The sequence below is a fragment of the Natator depressus genome, chromosome 3 (genome assembly GCF_965152275.1).
Source record: "Natator depressus isolate rNatDep1 chromosome 3, rNatDep2.hap1, whole genome shotgun sequence".
Lineage (NCBI taxonomy): Eukaryota > Metazoa > Chordata > Testudines > Cheloniidae > Natator > Natator depressus.
Genome location: NC_134236.1, coordinates 164,138,515 through 164,159,002, shown reverse-complemented (window position 1 = coordinate 164,159,002; position 20,488 = coordinate 164,138,515). Strand labels below are relative to the sequence as shown.

Genomic DNA, 20,488 nt, shown 5'->3' with positions numbered 1-20,488 from the left:
AAATAAACATTATTTATAAGACCACTTACATTTTGATGTTACTTAATGAGGAATATGCATCATTGATTTGACTAGCTTAAGAGGTCATTTAGAACTTGCCTGTTAACAAGCTGTAATCTGCTGAGCACACAATGACTTTGTTTAAAATTATCTGTTCGGTGCTGATCAATGACAATAATTGTTTTGTACCAATCACTGTTGAAACTTGCTAATTACTTTGAAGGGCATACACAGTTGTCTTTTTTAGAAGTGTTAAAACATTCACCTTGGAATTAAAAAGCAATATAATCATAAAACATTGTACTCTCTTGCAAAAGCAAAATTTTCAGCAACTTTTATGTTGCAAATTTTAACATAAACAGAACCTTTGTGTAAAAGCTTGAAGATATACTTTATTCTCTAAACAGCTTGTATCATATAGATGCATGCCCTCATGTGGCCTCTGACATGCAGAATTGGGAAAATGGAATCATAGCATTAAAAACTTTGAAATCTAGTCTGCTTTCATTTACACTAGCATATATCTAGAGTACTCCCTTTGAAGTCCATAGAGTTACCCTTGACTTATAATGCTGTAATAGAGGACAGAATTTGACACTTGCGGTGAAATCCTGGCCCCAGTGAAAACACTGAGAGTTTTGCCATTGACTACAGTAGGGACAAAATTTTATCCTTTGTCTTTAAATCTTGAAAAATTTCCATAAAGAAGTTGATCGTGGACTGCACAAATTTGAAGTATCACATTAATAAAGATAAGGTACAAAGTGTTGGACAGAGTTTGAAGGAGACTGCTTTAAGGAGAGCACACCTATAAGGCAGCCAAGTTACTCCTGCCTAATAGCAGTAGTGAGGCCAAAGATGAAAACATACAGTGCATTCACACACTAAAAATTTTGTTTAATCCCAGATCTCTGCAAATATGCCCATTTTCACTATTCCCCTTCCTCTCCTTTTTTTACTCTGCATGCTTGTTCTGTATAAGAACGTGAATGGGAAAGGGACACAAGAATTATAACCATGTAGTGCAGAGGACTATGTCTAATACTTAACCTTCGTTGTAGCAGCTTACATAATTATTATTTATTATTTTATATTACAGGAGTGCCTAGTAGTCCAAACCTGTTGTGTTAGATAGTATACAGATATACAGTAATAGGCAGCCCCTCTCCCAAAAACCTTCCAATGTGCAGTATTGGCAAGAGATTTTTAGTGGGTACGGGGTACCGGAAAGACTTGGGGCTAGGCCTGCCCCTCCGGGGGCGGGGGGTGGGGGGAGAGGTTGGGGCTGCGCTCTGTTCCTTAAAGAAGCAGGAGGTGGCTGGGGAGGGCATTCATTCTTTATATGGCTTTAACAGCACAATATATATGCTAACAAACTTAAACAAAGGCTTTGTTTAAATTTGTTAGCATATGTATTGTGCTGTTACCTTGGTCAGGAGTCCTCAAGAGGGGAGGGGTGGGGAGGGACGGTCGCTGTTTAGGGGCAAGAGCAACAAAAAAAAGAGAAAAATCTTCCTCTTGTTTTTGGTAACTGTGCTGGGGTGTTCAAATTTTCCAGGCACCTACTAGGCAGAAAGAGTTCCTGGGTAGGGTTAGGAATGCATCTGTGGTATCAGTCCCAGCATCCTCTCCTTTCCCAGTAGCTAGCGAGTAGTTTCTCACCTGGATAGTGCTCCTGGGCAGTGGGACCCCAATCTTTTGCACGTTAGCTAGTAGATTTAGCCCTTTGGCTTTTAGGTGTCGAGTAACATTTCTAAGTCCTGTGTGTGGAGCTTGGGCTGTGGGGATGGGTGTTGGGAGGTGAATGGGCATGCGAGTGATATAAGGCTGTGATATAAACCTGAAAGTGATAAATTAGAAATGAGAAGTGTCATATCTAGAGAGAGATCTTAGGTAAAACAGGAGAAGACAAAATAAAAGGAAGGAAATAGAGAACAGTATGTAGGGAAAGTTGCATAAGGGATGGAGGGAAAGAGAAGGCAAAGAGGAAATATATACAGAAGTCAACATGAGAAAAGATACATTGATATATATTACAGGAAAGAAAATGTGGAGTGGGAGCAGCCCTCTGCACTGGCCCTCACATCCTCTGAATAGGGGAAGAACATGCTGCCTCCTCTCTGTCTCTGCATGTCCACATAGGAATTAATCTGGTTTTTAGTCAGCAGCCACTGAAATTACAAGAATTCTTACAACTCTGCTGCTAATTACTTCTTACTTCCATTTCCAAAGAAACAGATATCACAGTGCTAAACCTAAAGTGATTTAAAATAATCAACATTTTAGAGTCACTATGGTCAGAATTAAGCAGCAGAGCTAGTTTGAGCAGTGTTGTTGATTAAATTCTCGGGAAATTCTAATCATAATTGGGGCCTAAAATTTAAAATACATAGAGCTATGAATCCCCCTCTCCTGATGCTATGTTTAGGAGACCACATGGCCTAATATAGTGTATTAATAAACAGGACTACATTAAGGTAATTATTTACATGTAAGAAATTTCCCTTGATCTGTTTTCTACATAATTCCCATCAGTTTTGTTGGAAGGATAGCATTCTATGAAAATATTATGACTAATTACTTAACAAATAGCCCTGTACTGTCTTGCTTCTTAATAATAATGAGTATAGTGTGTGGTCGGCACCTTGCAGGATGATGCCGCATGCCTGCAGGACCCAGGGAATGGTAGAACATGCAGTGCTACCAGAAACCTCATAGAGACCCTGATTAAAAAGCCACTGAAGTTAGTGGAAAGTCTTCTACTAACTTCATTGGGCTTAGGATCAGACCCACAGTGCACAGCTGAGAGTGCAGTAGAGCTGGGGTGATACAATGCGACCCACTGTGAATGATTACAACATTCTGGATTCAGAGTAACAGCCGTGTTAGTCTGTATTCGCAAAAAGAAAAGGAGTACTTGTGGCACCTTAGAGACTAACCAATTTATTTGAGCATAAGCTTTCGTGAGCTCACTTCATGCATCCGATGAAGTGATCTGTAGCTCACGAAAGCTTATGCTCAAATAAATTGGTTAGTCTCTAAGGTGCCACAAGTACTCCTTAACATTCTGAATGTTCTTCCTACCCCAATTACAGGACCTGTGCCACCAGGTGCAATGACTGTGGGAGTAGACGCCTGTGCAGATCCCCTACTCCCTGCCACACCTCAATGCAGGCAATGACTTAAATCACTATTCGTTTATAATCACTGTCATCTCTTGACAACATCTCTAATAATGTTTGCATTTAATATTTAATTCATGCTACAGTTTTAGTACAAGACTTACTTCTCACCCTCACTGTATTAATGGAAAGATATATTTACGTATATGCGTGATGTCACTTTTTAAAGCACTATCACCCTTTGAAAAATATAACATGTATTTTATAAGCGTATTGCAAACTGTTTTCACTACTATATTGTATGAAATATACTAAAGTAAAATTATATTTCTTCTAGATTCAGAAAAGATGGCGAGGCTATTATATTCGAAAATATATCCATAATTACTATGCACTGAAGAAATATCTGGAAGCTATTTCTGTGAATAATGAGATTGTCAGGTAAAGATAAAAAAGAGTGATAAAACTTTAATTTCTTCTTCAGAATTAAGTGTGTGGGCGATTAAGGGATTTTTTAAATGTTTGCATTGAAAATTGGTTGTTGACAGTGAAAAATATAAAGACTTAGGTCTACATTCTGTATCTGGTCCCCATACAGAATTTCCATTGATTTCAGTGGTCATTTGCTGTTGCCATGAGTCCTACAAAAAACCTGACAACTATTAGGGAGCTGGTGTGTTGAGACCGCTGCCTCTCATGCTGACCAATACGGTCTCATCGTTTCTTTGTGCTCCCCTGTCTGTCTGTATCCACCTGTTGTCGTTTCTCTTAGAGTGAATGCTTTTTGGGGAAGAGGACTATCTTTCTGTTATGTGTTTGTACAGTGCCTAGCACAGTGTGGGATTGGCCTGTGATTGGAGCTCTGCAATTGCAGCATAAATAAATGATAAATAATAAATAAAAACATTGCCATCCAAATTATTCCCAGGTGTAACTCTACTGACCTCAGCTTCATCAGAGGACCCTTACATTTCAAGACTTTGTTTTTCTTTAAGACAGGTAATTTACAGATGTCAGAAATGCTTCTTTATTAGAGACATAATAAAACACTACTGCCAGCGCTTTGTAGGGTTCCTTTCAACAGTTGATACAATAAGGCTCTGTACATATTTTCATTAACATGATCACTGAGTAATTTACCTTTATATCCCATCTTTTCTTTGCCCTTACTTCGATTGTCTTGAAAGACAGTTGTCTTGCCTGTTAGTGGAATAACTTGGACACTACCCAGGCAACTTTGTAGGTGTTCAAAACAAACAAAGAAGCAAACAAACTAAATCAACTAAACAAAAAAAACCTCACCTATTTTTGTGAGCTAAATGTAAGTTGTTTAGTTAAAACTAATTTCTGCAAATCTGGGTCAAGGTGACATTGCAAGAGACATAGTTCAACCAGATTATTAATTATTATTATTTTATTAAAATAAAATATTATGCAAGTGTATTGTATGAAATAACACAGGTATTCTAACCAGTTTTTTAAAAGTCTGTAGTTATTAATCTCCAGTATTCTTCTGTAAGAGTAGCTGTCTATTCTTTTATGGTGCACCTTCTTTATGATAATATGTAAATTATCATGTCTCATCAATATGTTGCTTTAGAAGTAATATAACTGCCTCCATCCACCTTTTGTTTACTGTTCATTTAGACACATTTAGACACAAAGATGGTTCATATTTCAACCACAGAAACCAAATTTGAAAACAATTGTAATGTTGGGAATTGTATTTGTATCATCTCTACATCCTGCCACATCCAGTCCGAATTCTGACAACATATCCCAGGTTTGCTTTTTTCTGGGCAGTGATATCAGTAAAGCTATAAATTTAATCACTATCTAGGATTTACTCTTGACCCTGCTGGAAGTCTAAAATGAGTACTTTGTAACTGGATGAACTGCTGAGATGCAAGTCTACTTCCTTGTTCAAAATAGTTCAATCATCTCCTCTTGGTTCCTGAACCTGAAACAAGAGCAAGTAACTGACCTACAAGACTATGACATATATAGATAAAATAAGATAATGAGAAGTGGCATTTCTACTGTACTGAACATGGATTTATTGCAGTTTATATTTTGTTTTTTCCCCCAATATGTCTTTTCTTTGTTTCATATACCATACATTTGGTATTGTACTGCATTAGTTTTGTATTCTGATGTTTGGCTCTTTCATTAAATTCCTTAATGGTTGTTTCAGATCATTAATATGCGTACAGTGTCAATACACTATGTAGATATTTTGTTCAAATCTTGAGTTGTGGCAAATAGGAGAGGAAATGATTTCTTACTATTTCTTTTAATGTATAGAGCTATTGTTTTGTCTGTCATTTATCAGGTCCATCGTAGATGTGACATATTCAGTCTGCTAGGTTTATTTCTCTTGTTGATATGTTTATTCTCTGCTTCTTTGTTTATCTGAATTCTGGCTCTTAGGGATTCTGGAATCCACTGACAGTTTACCTGTGTGCATTTTAAGCTTTATTTTAGGGTAAGTTTTCTTGGTGCTGATCTGTTATTTTTGAAGTCCATGTTTTCTAATACTTTTATTCATTATTAGCATTTAATAACAACAATTAATGCTATTTCATCTTTGTGAATTAAATGGTATTATAAATACCAACACTAAATTTTTGAAAACTGTGTGTGTATATAAATATTTATTTATTTAATCACTGAGGCGAAGTAGTGTTACTGTGCACAGGCCACCATGCAACCTTGGATTTAGTTATAGTTCATCTACTCCATAGTTAGTGGTATAGTATTTTATTTTAATACATATGCAAGAATATATTTTCATACTGAGACAAGACGTTTTACAAAGATAAATTAGTTTGATTAGTTTAAAGGCTGAGTGTGCATTTGGTAGACATATACACTTGTAACCTCTTGCCCGATATGCAAAAACTGCCCCAGGTTATGAACAAGAAAACGATATTATGAAATTAAAAATTAGCCATAGACATGGTAGCATTAATAAAACATTATTAAGTTTGAGTGCAGAAGAACGAACATCCTTTACTTATGACAGAAACTCAAAGTGGAAGTCATATTCTCTTTCGCTATTATTGTATTAGATAGATGTTGGTTTTGACTGTTACTTTATGTCTTGTAACATTAAATGTATGATGCAATCGTTTGAAAACATAGCTAAATTAATTTCCTGACTAATTTCATTAGTATATCCTTCTGTTGATCTTGGTAACTATTTATTATTAGTCTATCCACTAAGTTTGTTTTTTTTTTTACTTAAACCCAAATTTGCCCTGCACATTAGAAATAAATTGTACATTTTGTAATGAACTTGTCAACCAAACTGATCAGATACAATACATATTTTGTGTATTGAAAGAGAATCAATGGATTTTCTCTAGAAATAAGTATCACTGCATAGATCTCTTCACTGGCATAAATTAAAAAAGTAGTGTTCACTGCCCCCGAGCACCTACCTCATAGACTCCAGCAGGCGTGCAATGGGGACCTGTGCCCGGGCCATGTTCTCAACTCAGATAGATTTTCCTCCATCCAATCAAGAAGTGCTGCCAAGCACATTGGCGAGGAAGTGCTGGGCCTATATCATGACTGTGTAATGCATGGGAGTGCTACTGAAGGTTGGAGAGAGGTTCTCTGCATACTTCTCTCCCCCAACACACCATTTCAGGGACACTCACAATTTAGTTGTAGTTGTAACTATTTATTTAGTGTATATAAAAAACATTTAACCTTTTATTACAATAAATGCCATGAATAAAAATGCATAGACAAATGAGAAGAACTAAGTGTCTAAAGATGCACCTTATAAAATGATTGATTTTTCCTACAGCTTTACTATTACAGATATTTTGAAAGTTTGGGCCAGACTCATGGTACACTTCTGCAACGTATTAATAAACCTGGCTCAGGTTAAGCCATGTTTATGGCTGCTTTTCATCCCCAGAGTGAAACAAAGCAGCTGAAGCATTACTGATGAAACTGTCCCTTAATTAACTCAGGTTTCAGAGTAACAGCCGTGTTAGTCTGTATTCGTAAAAAGAAAAAAGAAAAGGAGTACTTGTGGCACCTTACTTGTGGCAAATAAACTGGTTAGTCTCTAAGGTGCCACAAGTACTCCTTTTCTTTTTTCTTTTTAATTAACTCATTCATCCTTTAGCTGCTTTCATCAAGACTTTTCCTTTAGTGCTGTGTCAATGGTATTAGAGCTCTGAGCTTCTCCACATAACCCGAAAACCAGCTTTGACACAACACTGAAGCAAACACTTTGGTGGCTAGAGCTGCCAACTAGATGGAGTAAATGCACATTAAAGTTTGTCATTACAATAGGTAGTATGAGTTTAGGAAGACTGCTTGAATGAGAAAGCTATGAGTAGTTTATGCAGATGATCCACACGCACACAAAAAAAAGATACCAAACTGCACCATCATATATGTTCCTTAATTCACATATTTTAGAATAGTGGAAAAGCAGCATCACTTTCCCCATAACCTCAGCCGTGCAGAACACAGTGCCATCCACAGCCTCAGAAACAACTCTGATATCATAATCAAAAAGGCTGACAAAGGAGGTGCTGTCGTCATCATGAATAGGTTGGAATATGAACAAGAGGCTGCTAGCCAGCTCTCCAAAACCACTTTCTACAAGCCATTACCCTCTGATCCCACTGAGGGTTACCAAAAGAAACTACACCATTTGCTCAAGAAACTCCCTGAAAAAGCACAAGAACAAATCCGCACAGACACACCCCTGGAATCCCGACTAGGGGTATTCTATCTGCTACCCAAGATCCATAAACCTGGAAATCCTGGATGCCCCATCATCTCAGGCATTGGCATGCTGACAGCAGGATTGTCTGGCTATGTAGACTCCCTCCTCAGGCCCTACGCTACCAGCACTCCCAGCTATCTTTGAGACACCACTGACTTCCTGAGGAAACTACAGTCCATCAGTGATCTTCCTGAAGACACCATCCTAGCCACTATGGTTGTAGAAGCCCTCTACACCAACATTCCACACAAAGATGGGCTACAAGCCATCAGGAACAGTATCCCCGATAATGTCACGGCAAACCTGGTGGCTGAACTTTGTGACTTTGTCCTCACCCATAACTATTTCACATTTGGGGACAATGTATACCTTCAAATCAGCGGCACTGCTACGGGTACCCGCATGGCCCCACAGTATGCCAACATTGTTATGGCTGACTTAGAACAACGCTTCCTCAGCTCTCATCCCCTAATGCCCCTACTCTACTTGCGCTACATTGATGACATCTTCGTCATCTGGACCCATGGAAAAGAAGCCCTTGAGGAATTCCACCATGATTTCAACAATTTCCACCCCACCATCAACCTCAGCCTGGACCAGTCCACACAAGAGATCCACTTCCTGGACGCTACGGTGCTAATAAGCAACGGTCACATAAACAGCACCCTATACCGGAAACCTACCGACGGCTATGCCTACCTACATGCCTCCAGCTTTCATCCAGACCACACCACACGATCCGTTGTCTACATCCAAGCTCTACGATACAACCGCATTTGCTCCAACCCCTCAGACAAACACCTACAAGATCTCTATCAAGCATTCTTACAACTACAATATCCACCTGCTGAAGTGAAGAAACAGATTGACAGAGCCAGAAGAGTACAACCGCATTTGCTGCAACCCCTCAGACAGAGACAAACACCTACAAGATCTCTATCAAGCATTCTTACAACTACAATACCCACCTGCTGAAGTGAAGAAACAGATTGACAGAGCCAGAAGAGTACCCAGAAGTTACCTACTACAGGACAGGCCCAACAAAGAAAATAACAGAACGCCATTAGCCATCACCTTCAGCCCCCAACTAAAACCTCTCCATCACATCATCAAAAATCTACAACCTATCCTGAAGGACAACCCATCATTCTCACAGATCTTGGGAGACATGCCAGTCCTTGCTTACAGACAGCCCCCCAACCTGAAACAAATACTCACCAGCAACCACACACCACACAACAGAATCACTAACCCAGGAACCTATCCTTGCAACAAAGCCCGTTGCCAACTGTGTCCACAGATCTATTCAGGGGACACCATCATAGGGCCTAATCACATCAGCCACACTATCAGAGGCTCGTTCACCTGCGCATCTACCAATCTGATATATGCCATCATGTGCCAGCAATGCTCCTCTGCCATGTACATTGGCCAAACTGGACAGTCTCTACGTAAAAGAATAAATGGACACAAATCAGACATCAAGAATTATAACATTCAAAAACCAGTCGGAGAACACTTCAATCTCTTTGGCCACTCGATTACAGACCTAAAAGTTGCAATTCTTCAACAAAAAAACTTCAAAAAGAGACTCCAATGAGAGACTGCTGAATTGGAATTAATTTGCAAATTGGATACAATTAACTTAGGCTTGAATAAAGACTGGGAGTGGATGGGTCATTACACAAAGTAAAACTATTTCCCCATGTTTATTTCCACACCCCCCCACCCCCGACTGTTCCTCAGATGTTCTTGTCAACTGCTGGAAATGGCCCACCTTGATTATCACTACAAAAGGTTCTTCCCCCCTGCCACTCTCCTGCTGGTAATACCTCACCTTACCTGATCACTCTCGTTACAGTGTGTATGGTAACACCCATTGTTTCATGTTCTCTGTGTATATAAATCTCCCCACTGTATTTTCCACTGAATGCATCCGATGAAGTGAGCTGTAGCTCAAGAAAGCTCATGCTCAAATAAATGTGTTAGTCTCTAAGGTGCCACAAGTACTCCTTTTCTTTTTGCGGATACAGACTAACATGGCTGCTACTCTGAAAAGTGTCACAATTATTTGTCTTAGTTAATTTATATAGGCCTTAGATTATCGGAAAATTTAATACTTTTTAAATCTTAAAACATTTGCTAAAATTCATTCTTTATTTATTTAATGTCATAGTTATATGGATTTATATCTGCAACATGCCAGAGCTAGAAACAATTTGTGTATATCATTAGAAAACCTGGAATCACAACTCCTATACAGAATAAAACACCCATTTCACTTTTGGGATATCATGAGATATCGGACCTTAAAATCAATATTAGTCCAAGACTGCATATTGCCATGCCTGGTTCTTTGACCAGCTGATTTTAAACCCTTGCTTTAACTGACCTACATTTAGAGGGAAAGAAAGCAACATTTTTGATATTGCCTATAAAGAGCAAAAAAGAGTTTTGGACTTTTGAAAATAGTCATGGCAAAACAGATTAGAGAGTAGAGTGAGGATTAGAAAGTTTAACATATAAAATAAATGCACCTTATTCCATGATTCCATGGTTGCAGAAAAACAAATATTTGATGGTTATCATGCTGACGTGTGCAGTTTGTATATATCTATATATATATCCATTTATTTTAGACACCTACCTTCTTGAGGTTTGCAAGTTATCCTTTTTAACTAACTTATTCATGTCAACTACTTGTTTAAATGGAAGCTATGACAGGTTGGCAGATGATATGGTAGTGTGGAGTGGAGAGCAATGGGAACAACAGGAGCGCTTTTGATTCATTTTTGATCAAAGTCAAAAGTTGCAACCTTTTATTTACACTTTCTTTAGCTATGGTTCTTATTCTGTTATTTTTAAAATTAAAACACAGCAGGTAAAGAAAATATCCTATCATTGTAATAAATCCCTGACATTATCGCCTGTTTTCCAGGGTTTTTGATGCATGCATGGTAGGTCCTTTATGAATTCTGAGCAGACTAGTGTGAATGCTGGTAAATATTTGGTTGACGCAGCTGTGCTTCTTCCTCTTATTCCTTGGAAGAAGGTGTTTTGGAGATGAAAGGCAAAGTCCTATCATCAGGCTGTGAGGAAGCTGTTAATACAGTTTAAATTTACGAAAGAGGAAGATAGTGTGTATCCCAGGTAGAATCATAGTTTCCCCAAATTTATCAGCGGGATGGATAACGCTATCAACTGTGAGGCTGAAAACTCTTTATATGTCTGGGCTGAGCTTGTTTGTGACATCACATTGTAAAGTGAAAAGCTGTAGGCCAGAATTTTCAAACTTAACTTCAACAAGAGAAGGGGTTGCTCAGTACTTCTGAAACACAAGCCACTTTTAAGTAAGTACCTAAGTATGGATTTAAGAGCCTAAGTTTTGGCACCTAGAGTTGTGGATTGGGTTGTTTTGTTTGTTTGCTTACGTTTTTAAGAAGCAACCCTTATCTAGCAGCCACATCTTTACCATTCAATTGAAATAAAAGTTGTCCTCATTTAGTAACTGCCCTCATTTAGTAGTCATGTGTTCACCTCACAATCCTCAGGAGAAAGTAAACTTAATAGAAGCTGAATTTAAAGCTATAGAGTGACATAATTCAATTTAACAGAAATTGACCTAAAATATGATTAAGTAATAATAGTAATAAAATATGTGAATTTGCATATCATGACAGACTGGCTCATGCATACTTGAAGCCATTATTTTCATATGAATTAAAGACAACTGTAAGAATTAGCTCCTATGATATCTGAAGAAAGATTTTTTTAATCTCATGATAATACAGACTTAAGTATTAGTTTTGTATACATAGGTCAAGTCTTATAGTAAATTCATAATGCTAACTGCAGAGCTCCTTCCTCCCCAGTGAATTTGCTACGGTGCAGTATGCAACCCTACAAAGCACCAACTCTGCACTGCCTCTGCTGAAGCCCCAGCACAGGGTGCATTGTAGGGTGGGAGCAGGGCAGGGCAGGCCATAATAAGAAGGGGGCTGAATCAGGGTGGGAGGAGATGTGGCCAGGGCACACCCACACTCCAGCTATTTCCCACTGCTGCAAACCCTCTAGCAGGAGTCACAAGGTAGGGTAGCCCTAGCATGTGCCATAGCCCTCAGCAGCAGCAGAAGAGGAGAGACAAAAGCAGTCTCCTTAGTGCCAACAAAGGGATGAATCTAGCCCTTGGGCTCTTATCTACTTCAGGGACATACTGTGAAATTAAATTTCTTAATGTTTATACAGTCCTTTGAAGATACAGTAGTAACACTATGCTGTATGAATCCTTAGTATTATTGTTTCTTTCCTTTCTGTTTTAACGTAGCTATAACATTGGTAACTTATTCTGATTTGCTGAGAAATTTTCCACAACATGTTTTCCACAATTTCCCTTTGTAGTTTGTATGAATAAATCATTTTCTGTATTATCTATTGCTGTTTAATGAAAAATAGAGATAGAGCTCATATACCATGTAGTATCTGAATATGGATTTGTTGGGAAGTTGCCTATATATTTGAAAATCCACACATTCAGAAAATGTCCAATACTCCTCATTGAAGTTTCTCTTCTACAGAATAGACACAGCACACTACCTTATTCAGAAACATTTATAAAGCCTTATTTTTTCACAACTGTAAGAGCTGGCAAAATGATTACATGGAGAAATATGCCAAAAGCAATTAGCATAGGCTATAACTCCCTATGATGTAGTAGAATTAGCATTTTGTTTTATGTGAAGCAATTTCCAATCCACAATAAGCAAATGGACATCACTTCACATAAATTAGCATGGTGGTGCTATTATATCATAAAAATTCACAGATGATGTCAGTTTCCAACTGTCTGATTAACTTACAATTCTTTGACTAACTTTGCTACATGTCAGGAGTGAAACTGGAAGTAGGACCATGGGACATAACTAAATAGAAAAACAGTAAGATACACATTGCTTTGCAAGGGTCTATCATCAGAAAATGGCACCACATAATCACATTATCTTCAGGCATAGAACACAGTTAGATTACAACATGGCAGAAAACTAGCAACAACAGTGGCAGGATGCTTGGTTTTGGGTTCTTGTATAAGCAAGACAGGTAATTTACAATTCCTGTGTCATCTGACAAACACAGACTTAAAGTTGGCAGCCCTCGCTGAGTTTAGACTTAGCAAGCATCATGGCATAAGGAAACTATTGTTATCATCATTAACAGTGATTCACACAAGTGCAGGACTTGGGTAAAGGCTGACATACCACTGGAACTATGTATTAAGCATGTCTTTAATGGTGTGTAGGGCCTTTGGCGTGTTCTCTTCATTGTGGTGAATTTCACCTGAATACCAGCATCTGTTTACTTAGAAAATAAAATAGAAATATTTAATTTTGTGTCAGAAAAATAGTAGTTATCATTTTTAGCCCATTATTCATACTTCACCAAATAATAAATAAATAAATAATAATAATAAAATCCCATTTTAATTTTAATAGATTGCTGGGACAGGTATAGTATCCATTAGGCATGAAGATGTCCCATAAAGGTCACAGTATTATTCTGGGAGCTTTGTCTAATAACACCATAGGGGGGATGGGGGGGAATTATGTGAATGAGGGTGACCATCAGTGAGGATTTTGGAAAAGATGTCATCCCAAAGAGGTCATAGAATCATACAAGTTAGCGATGCAAAATACGTATTAGATCATGTTTACCAGACAATAAAGGAATGTTTGCTGCAGAACATTTATAAATCTTTTTTTCCAGACTAGTTTAAAAAATCCCACGATTCCACCAATTTCTTTTAAGAAAGGCAAACAGCTGACATTCCCAGCTCAGCTTAAGCCACTAACTTTTCAGTTGACAGCCGAATGTGCTGGTCCAATGCACTACAGACATATAAAAAAGTCTAAAGTCTAATGAAACAACTGAAAATGTGCTAAATGAAGATTATTCCAAAGATTTTGGCCCTGGTTCTCCATTGTGTTTCACCATTTTTATGGTGTAATTCTGTTGACTTCAGCACCTTACGAGAGGTACTACATGACTTGCAGTATCAGACACATATGACCAGAATGTCAGTTTTTCTTTGAATCTTGTCCTTTAGAAACTGAGTTAGAAGAAAACTCAAACTTCATCTTCTTTGGAGAAAGTATTAAGTAAAGTTAGCATTTTCTTCTTAATTATTCTTAAGATTTATTGGAATGTACTCTGTCAGGTTGCTGGAGGTCTTATACTTTAGACTGTTTTTCTTCAGGCTAAAAGTGCCTGGTCCTACAGCCTTCACATGAGTAAAGTCTGCAGGATGAGGCCCAGTTGCTAGGAAAGTTATGAAGGGTATTACCTTACAGCATGTCTAGCACTTCATTTATAGTATATTTTGTAGGTCAGGCTATTTTCCATAAACTGGATTGGAAATACTTTATCTATTGTCACACTAACAAAATGAGAGCTTTCAGAAGTCCCTTCATCTGTTTCTGTCTGATAGAGATAAGTCCAAGCGTCAGCTATTTTACAAAGTATCAGAATATTTTTAAGAATGTGTATCTTTTTTATTAGTTATAATTCAGTTAAAAGTTCCTCCTCACTGACCAAAACAGCAATTGATTCTGTTTTCAACATGTGCCAAAAATTTTAAGGCAACTTCTTAAAGTTCTTGCAGGTAAAACAAAAAACAAACAACTTATTTACTTGGAGTTTTCTGAATTGATCTACTCCACCAATCCAAACTCATCCTTTCAATATGTCTTTGGAATTTCTGGTACTGAAAACAGAGTTGTTGAATATGCCTCCTGTTATTTAAATTAAGTTTAGGTGCCCTAGTGCACATGGCTTGAGAGATCTATGACTTTATAAAACTTTAACCTTAATAGCTGTAGGATCCAAAGCGCCTGACCTGAAAACCAGAGTCAGGTTTCATTCTAGGGTACTATAGTTATAAATAACTTATCTAGTTTGAGTTAGAATGGTAATATATTGTGTGAATAGCCCAAGTAATGAATTATGATGCCCCTGGGGCCTGATTCAGCCCCTATTGGACCATGGCCATACTGTATATTTAAACTTCTGTAAGGTATTCACATCTAGCTAAAATGTTCTCTGCAAATGTGTATTTTTGCAAGTTCTACTCTACTTTATAACTGCTGTCCAGAAACCCAACCTTCCCAACAGATTAATCATATAAAGGCTCTTTGATAGGACAGTATTTTTTTTAACCTTTCTTTTTATGATCATTTAAATCACAGCCTATCCCGGTGGATAAAATTGACTTTATTTTAATAATGTCACCGTAGTGCATATTGCAAAAAATCTTTTTAATTTTCTGTGTGCATTTAATCATAAAATTGAAAGTAAAAAATTGCACTGGCTAAAGCTAGAGATAGCCGTTGAGATCTTGTTTCCACTGAACTAATTGAAAATTCTTTCTGATTTCAATGACATCAGAATAGCAACCATTGCAGTTAGGCAATATCCAGAATTCCCCATGCAAATTCTGCCACATAACTCAGTCCAACTCTGCAGCATCTCTGTTTTCTAGTCCTATTGGCAGGGTGGATAAAATGATTTTTTTTAAGAGTAAAAAAATTGTATTTTTTAAAATTTAAATTAAATGCAAGTTTATATATTTAAAAGTAAGCCTATTTAAAATTCAATTTGAAATTAACAACCCAGTTTAAGGTCTAAATCATTTAAATTACATGTTTTCTGCCAAGTTTTAAAGGAAGTCAGTCACCACTGAACTGGTGGAAATCACTGACTAAGCATCTGGAACCAGAATTTGTTAAAGTGCTAAACCAGCTTTTGACAATAGTAGCCTCTTTTTCAGGTGCAGAGAGAATATTTTCTTCATTTCAGTTTATTCAACTAGTTCACTTCAATGACTAATTAATTGACAGCTAAGAAAGCAATTGGGAGTTGAAAAAGCAGCAAAGCTTGTTTTCCTCTTCCAATCCATGAACAAAAACAATGTATGGGAGGATGAGATTTTTATTTACTTTATCTACTTTTCTTTATTAGTTTTAAATGCAAAACATATTTTGATAAACTTTTTTTCTTACATATCTACCACCCATTTAAGGTCATTTTAGATTTTAAAATATGCTGCTTTGTGAATTTTTAATTGAATTGGAATTTCCATCCAAAAAGATCTTGAGATAAACAAATAAAAAATTAATCATCTCATAAATAAGACATGCGTAATTCACCATTTTCTAGCATAATAAAAACATAAAAATTAAGAATTGGAATAAATGTAAGTTAAGATATACAATTGCTTAAATAAATGTGTATAGATATAAATAAAATATATGTGTATAGATATAGTGTATTTGCCTGATTAGCAAATTTAGTGTAAAGTCTATATATAGTTGCAAATCAACATGTTTTAATGATTATCAACCAATGAGAAATAACCTTTCTTTGTAGTGTATCAGCCCATTTTGGGCAATAAGGGGTAACTCATCAGCTAGAAAAATTTCATTGCTACCACATTTTAGGCACATATCTGGTGGTCATCGTCAGGATGGATTCAGATACAGGAAATGGTACAGCTTTTCTATATTATGTAATATTTAAACATCATCGGGCATCCAATCTGAAAAAATTGTTAAATCACAAAAAGGGCCCTAGCTCATAGAAACATAATTTAATTTTTACCAAAATTGTCAGAAAGCTTCTAAATACAATTGATAATGCACCTATGTACTCAAAATAGTACTATTTTGGAAAGCTTGGGAAATATTTAGCCCTAAGTGATCTATTTTATGCATTTTCTCCTTCTTTTTTGCCTTCAATTAATGCAAACGTTTGTAGTCACATGACAGTATGAGCTTCTTTTTACCATGTAATATATCACAATATTTGTCATTATTTGTAGAATGGACTGATTTGAGAAAAACATTTCTGTCTGCTATTTTTATGAAGTTATGCAGCTAATAAGACCTCTACTCCCTAATTATAAAACATATATTTTATATGTTATCTGCTTGGCCAGAGACATATGTTTAAAGCACACATGGGATGTGTAGGAGGTTGGGGCCATCTCTCCTCGTCCGTCTGGGAGGGAGGCCACACCCCCTCACTGCAGTGCCTCTGTAGGGGTCAAGTTCAGTGGGAATTAGCACCAACAGCTCGAGCCCTCCAACAGGGCAGAGGGTCAAAAAGATAGCCCTGGCCTGCAGTTGGGGCAGAGCAGCAAAAGAGTCTCAGAGCCCAGGCCCTCAGGCAGGGTGACACCAAACCGTTAAGGAGCTCTGGCCTGCAGTCAGGGCAGAGCAGCAAAAGAGTCTAGGGGCCCTGGTCCTCAGGTAGGCGGGGCACCAAACAGGGAGCTCTGGCTTGCAGGCACGGGAGAGCACCAAGCAGTCTAGGGGCTTAAGCCCTCCATCAGGGCAGACAGCAAATGGCCTAGGGATTCGGCTCTCTAGCTAGGCAGACAGCAAATAATCTGACGTCCTAGCTCTGGCAGACAAACTCAGACCTCTTGGCCTTAGGTGGGGAGTCTAAGGGAGACCTGAGCCCACCTGACTCCACCGGGTCCCAGGCCAGGGCCCCAGCAGTAGTGGAGTATTCCTCTACTGGGTCAGTGGGGATCCACCCGAAACATGCTGACCTAATTTAAGGCCACAATACAACCAGTTCCCCTGGGCTACCTCCTACTCTCCTGCTGTGGGGTACCTGTGTCTCGGGGTCATCATCCATCTCCCCGGAATACACAAATAATCGCAGCCCTGACAGCTCCTCAGCGTCCCCAGCATCCAGCAGTTCCTCAAGGACTTTGGCGCTGTAGTGGTGTCCATTGGGCTCAAGCCGCAGGCAGGAAAAATCCTTCTCCTCTGGTGGCTCCAGCCCAACTGAGCTCAAGAGCCTGCCCTTTATACTTCTGGTTCCTGTCCCTCCTGTCTGTTTCCAGTATGGTTGGCCTGGCTCCGCCCACCAGAGGATGGGTGTGGGAGTCTCCCAATCCATGGGGGAGGGAGGCCACGCCCCCTTGCTACACAATACAACTGTAATTATCTTCTTACTACCACTGAATACAATGACAGTACATGTAAACTACTTATATAACAGTAATGATTCTTAGTAGAAGGCCTGTAGACTGTCTTGTATGAGTATATTGTGCGAATAATGAAGTATAACTATATAACTCCTACATATAACTGAGCAACAACCCTTCAAGCTATATTTACTCACAGAAATAGTCACAGTAAATTTGCTGATAGTTGAAACATTTCTATTCCTCCTCACAATCTGTGTCTGATGTGTTTAATACTCTGTTGCTACACTTGTCACTGTCACAGTTACGTACATCAGAGCACACCAAATCTTCGCTGTAGCATTTGCATTTCCTTGTTGCACAGGTACTCTCACAACCACACTGCACAAAGGTGAGGATTGCTTCTGGAGCAGGTGACAGCACAACCATGTTAGAAATAAGATGTTCCGTGCTATGTATCACCCATCCATTGTTGAGTGGGGACACTTGAAGTAATGCATGATTTCATATGCATTTTGGTGGCAATTTCTCGCTTGTTTTGTTCTTATCAAACAACTCGTAGCATACATTATCCAGAGGTGCTTACTTCTTACCACAGTAAATTAAAAATACCAGTGAGACAGGCTGCCTCCATCTCTTCCTCTGTCTAAGATGCACCGCTCCCAAGACATTTCAAGCCCTCCATGAGCTCTGGGTCCTCAGCTGCTGTTTTCAGCCATCTCTTTTTTTCCATGCCACTGAAAGATGAAGAGGAGTCACATCCACTGACAGAATGAATGTTTGGCAGCATGAGACACAGATCTGATCCCAGCTCCATAGCCACTTTATGCATTGGAATGAATCTCTTCATTTGGCCAAGACCAGTTTTGAAATAGAATTAATCTATCCCAAGAATAGAACAATATCTTGTGCACAACATCTGAGTCCAAGCCCCACATTAGCACCCCATTTATTCTGAGTGTTTGCTTTGCATGAGAAACATGCAAGAAAATGTGTGAATCTGCTTCCTTATGATCTGCTTCAAGTTCTGGTAATACAGAATGGTTGCCAGACATTACTTTCACTGCTCGTGCGATGTCATCAACCCACCAGCAAGATATACACAATGACCAGATGACAATTTCTGTTCACACTTCACAATCTAGTCACTGAAGAGAAGCTTTGCAACGTTTGATTTATTCTTTGAATTTGATATCATCTTTCAAGTTTGCTTTGATAATGGTGTTAACACAATGGGATTCCAAACTTCTTCCTTTTGCACATTCTGCCTGTGAGCTGTCTCACCAGATTTCATTGATTCTTCAGTTGCATAATTGTCACCACCAGCAGTGTATTGAAATTTAAGTCCAAGGATAACGTTCAGCAGCTGATCAGACAGCTCCCACTTGGCAGTATTAGTGCACACCATTTGCAGAAACATCACGAGGTCAAAAATAGCTAAAGTTGACTCATTGGATGCTGGTAGATGAAACACTGAAAGATTTTTCTCCATCCATGACAGTGTGTTGCCCTTTTGGGTCTTTCTTAGAGATCCATCCAAGTTGAGTAGGGGAAGTGGTACAGGTGCCAGGTCACCTCATATTTCATCAAACTCTGAATGTCAACGTCCTGGACTAGGCAATAACTGACAGCTTGCTGTATATCCGATGATCAGTAGTTATTGCTTGCACTTTCGGCCTCTTCTTTTGTTCGATTGTTTTGTTGAGATTGCCAAATGCTTTGAGATTATGTCTTTTTTATGGGATCAAAGAGGTCTACCTCACCCTTTTCGCAGCCTAATGGTTACAAACTGCTTTGTTTCTTGTGTGTTATTCTCTCTTTTCATACACAAACTTTCTGCAATTTCAGGTGGGGCCACAGTGGCTGACTGTTGTCTGGACTTCTTCCAGGTTCAATGCTAAAATAATTTGTTATTCTTTCAGTCACAACTTTTATAATGTCTTGGACAGCAGTTTCATCTGCAGCCATGTGCTTTGTGGTACCTTCTTTGTGGAGATCTGTTGCTGAAGGCTGCATTCCACACATTTCTTTTTCATAGCTCTTATAGCTGCCATAAAGTGTGCAGTCAGGTGATACTTGGTCAGAGCTTTATCTCTTGTGCAAACATGCTGATTCTTCCCACAGTCATTGTTGAGAGAATACTTGATGGCCATGTCATTCCATACACAGCTGATGGGTCTGGCAGCCCGATATACTGCTCCCTGACTATCAATTAGGGCATGATATATATCTGGCTTTTTCTCCTCCAGAAGTCTGGCTTCTGCTACATTGACACAACCCATCTAGCATAATTCACATGCCACACTGGAAGTCAAGTAGAATCATCTCTGCCTATGTCTCAAGCTCCATGGACTTGTTATTGTCTCTCTCTTCGCTGCTATGTTATCTATCGGTACAGTAGTTGGGAGAAATACATTACATAGTTTTCCCAGAACAGAAATGTATCTGAACAGTTTTTCCTTGGGTAATGTAACTGTCCATGAGCTGGTGGAGTGATTGGATATTGTTCATGAAGCCTGCCAGAGCATTTTAAACTTCAAAAACATTTTATAATTAGCGGTCTTACTATCTGCTTAACATCATAAAAACGTTTCTCAAATCAGTCCATTATACAAATAATGACAA

At 38.4% G+C, this 20,488-nt stretch overlaps 1 protein-coding gene across 1 annotated transcript in view; it reads left to right on the top strand.

Annotated features, from left to right (window-relative positions):
• SPATA17 (spermatogenesis associated 17) overlaps positions 1-20,488 on the top strand; it is a 144,786-nt gene that overhangs the window by 24,015 nt on the left and 100,283 nt on the right. Inside the window, exon 5 of the mRNA XM_074947117.1 lies at positions 3,460-3,563. Coding sequence (XP_074803218.1) covers positions 3,460-3,563 — 104 coding nt within the window. The remainder of the gene's footprint in view (positions 1-3,459; positions 3,564-20,488) is intronic.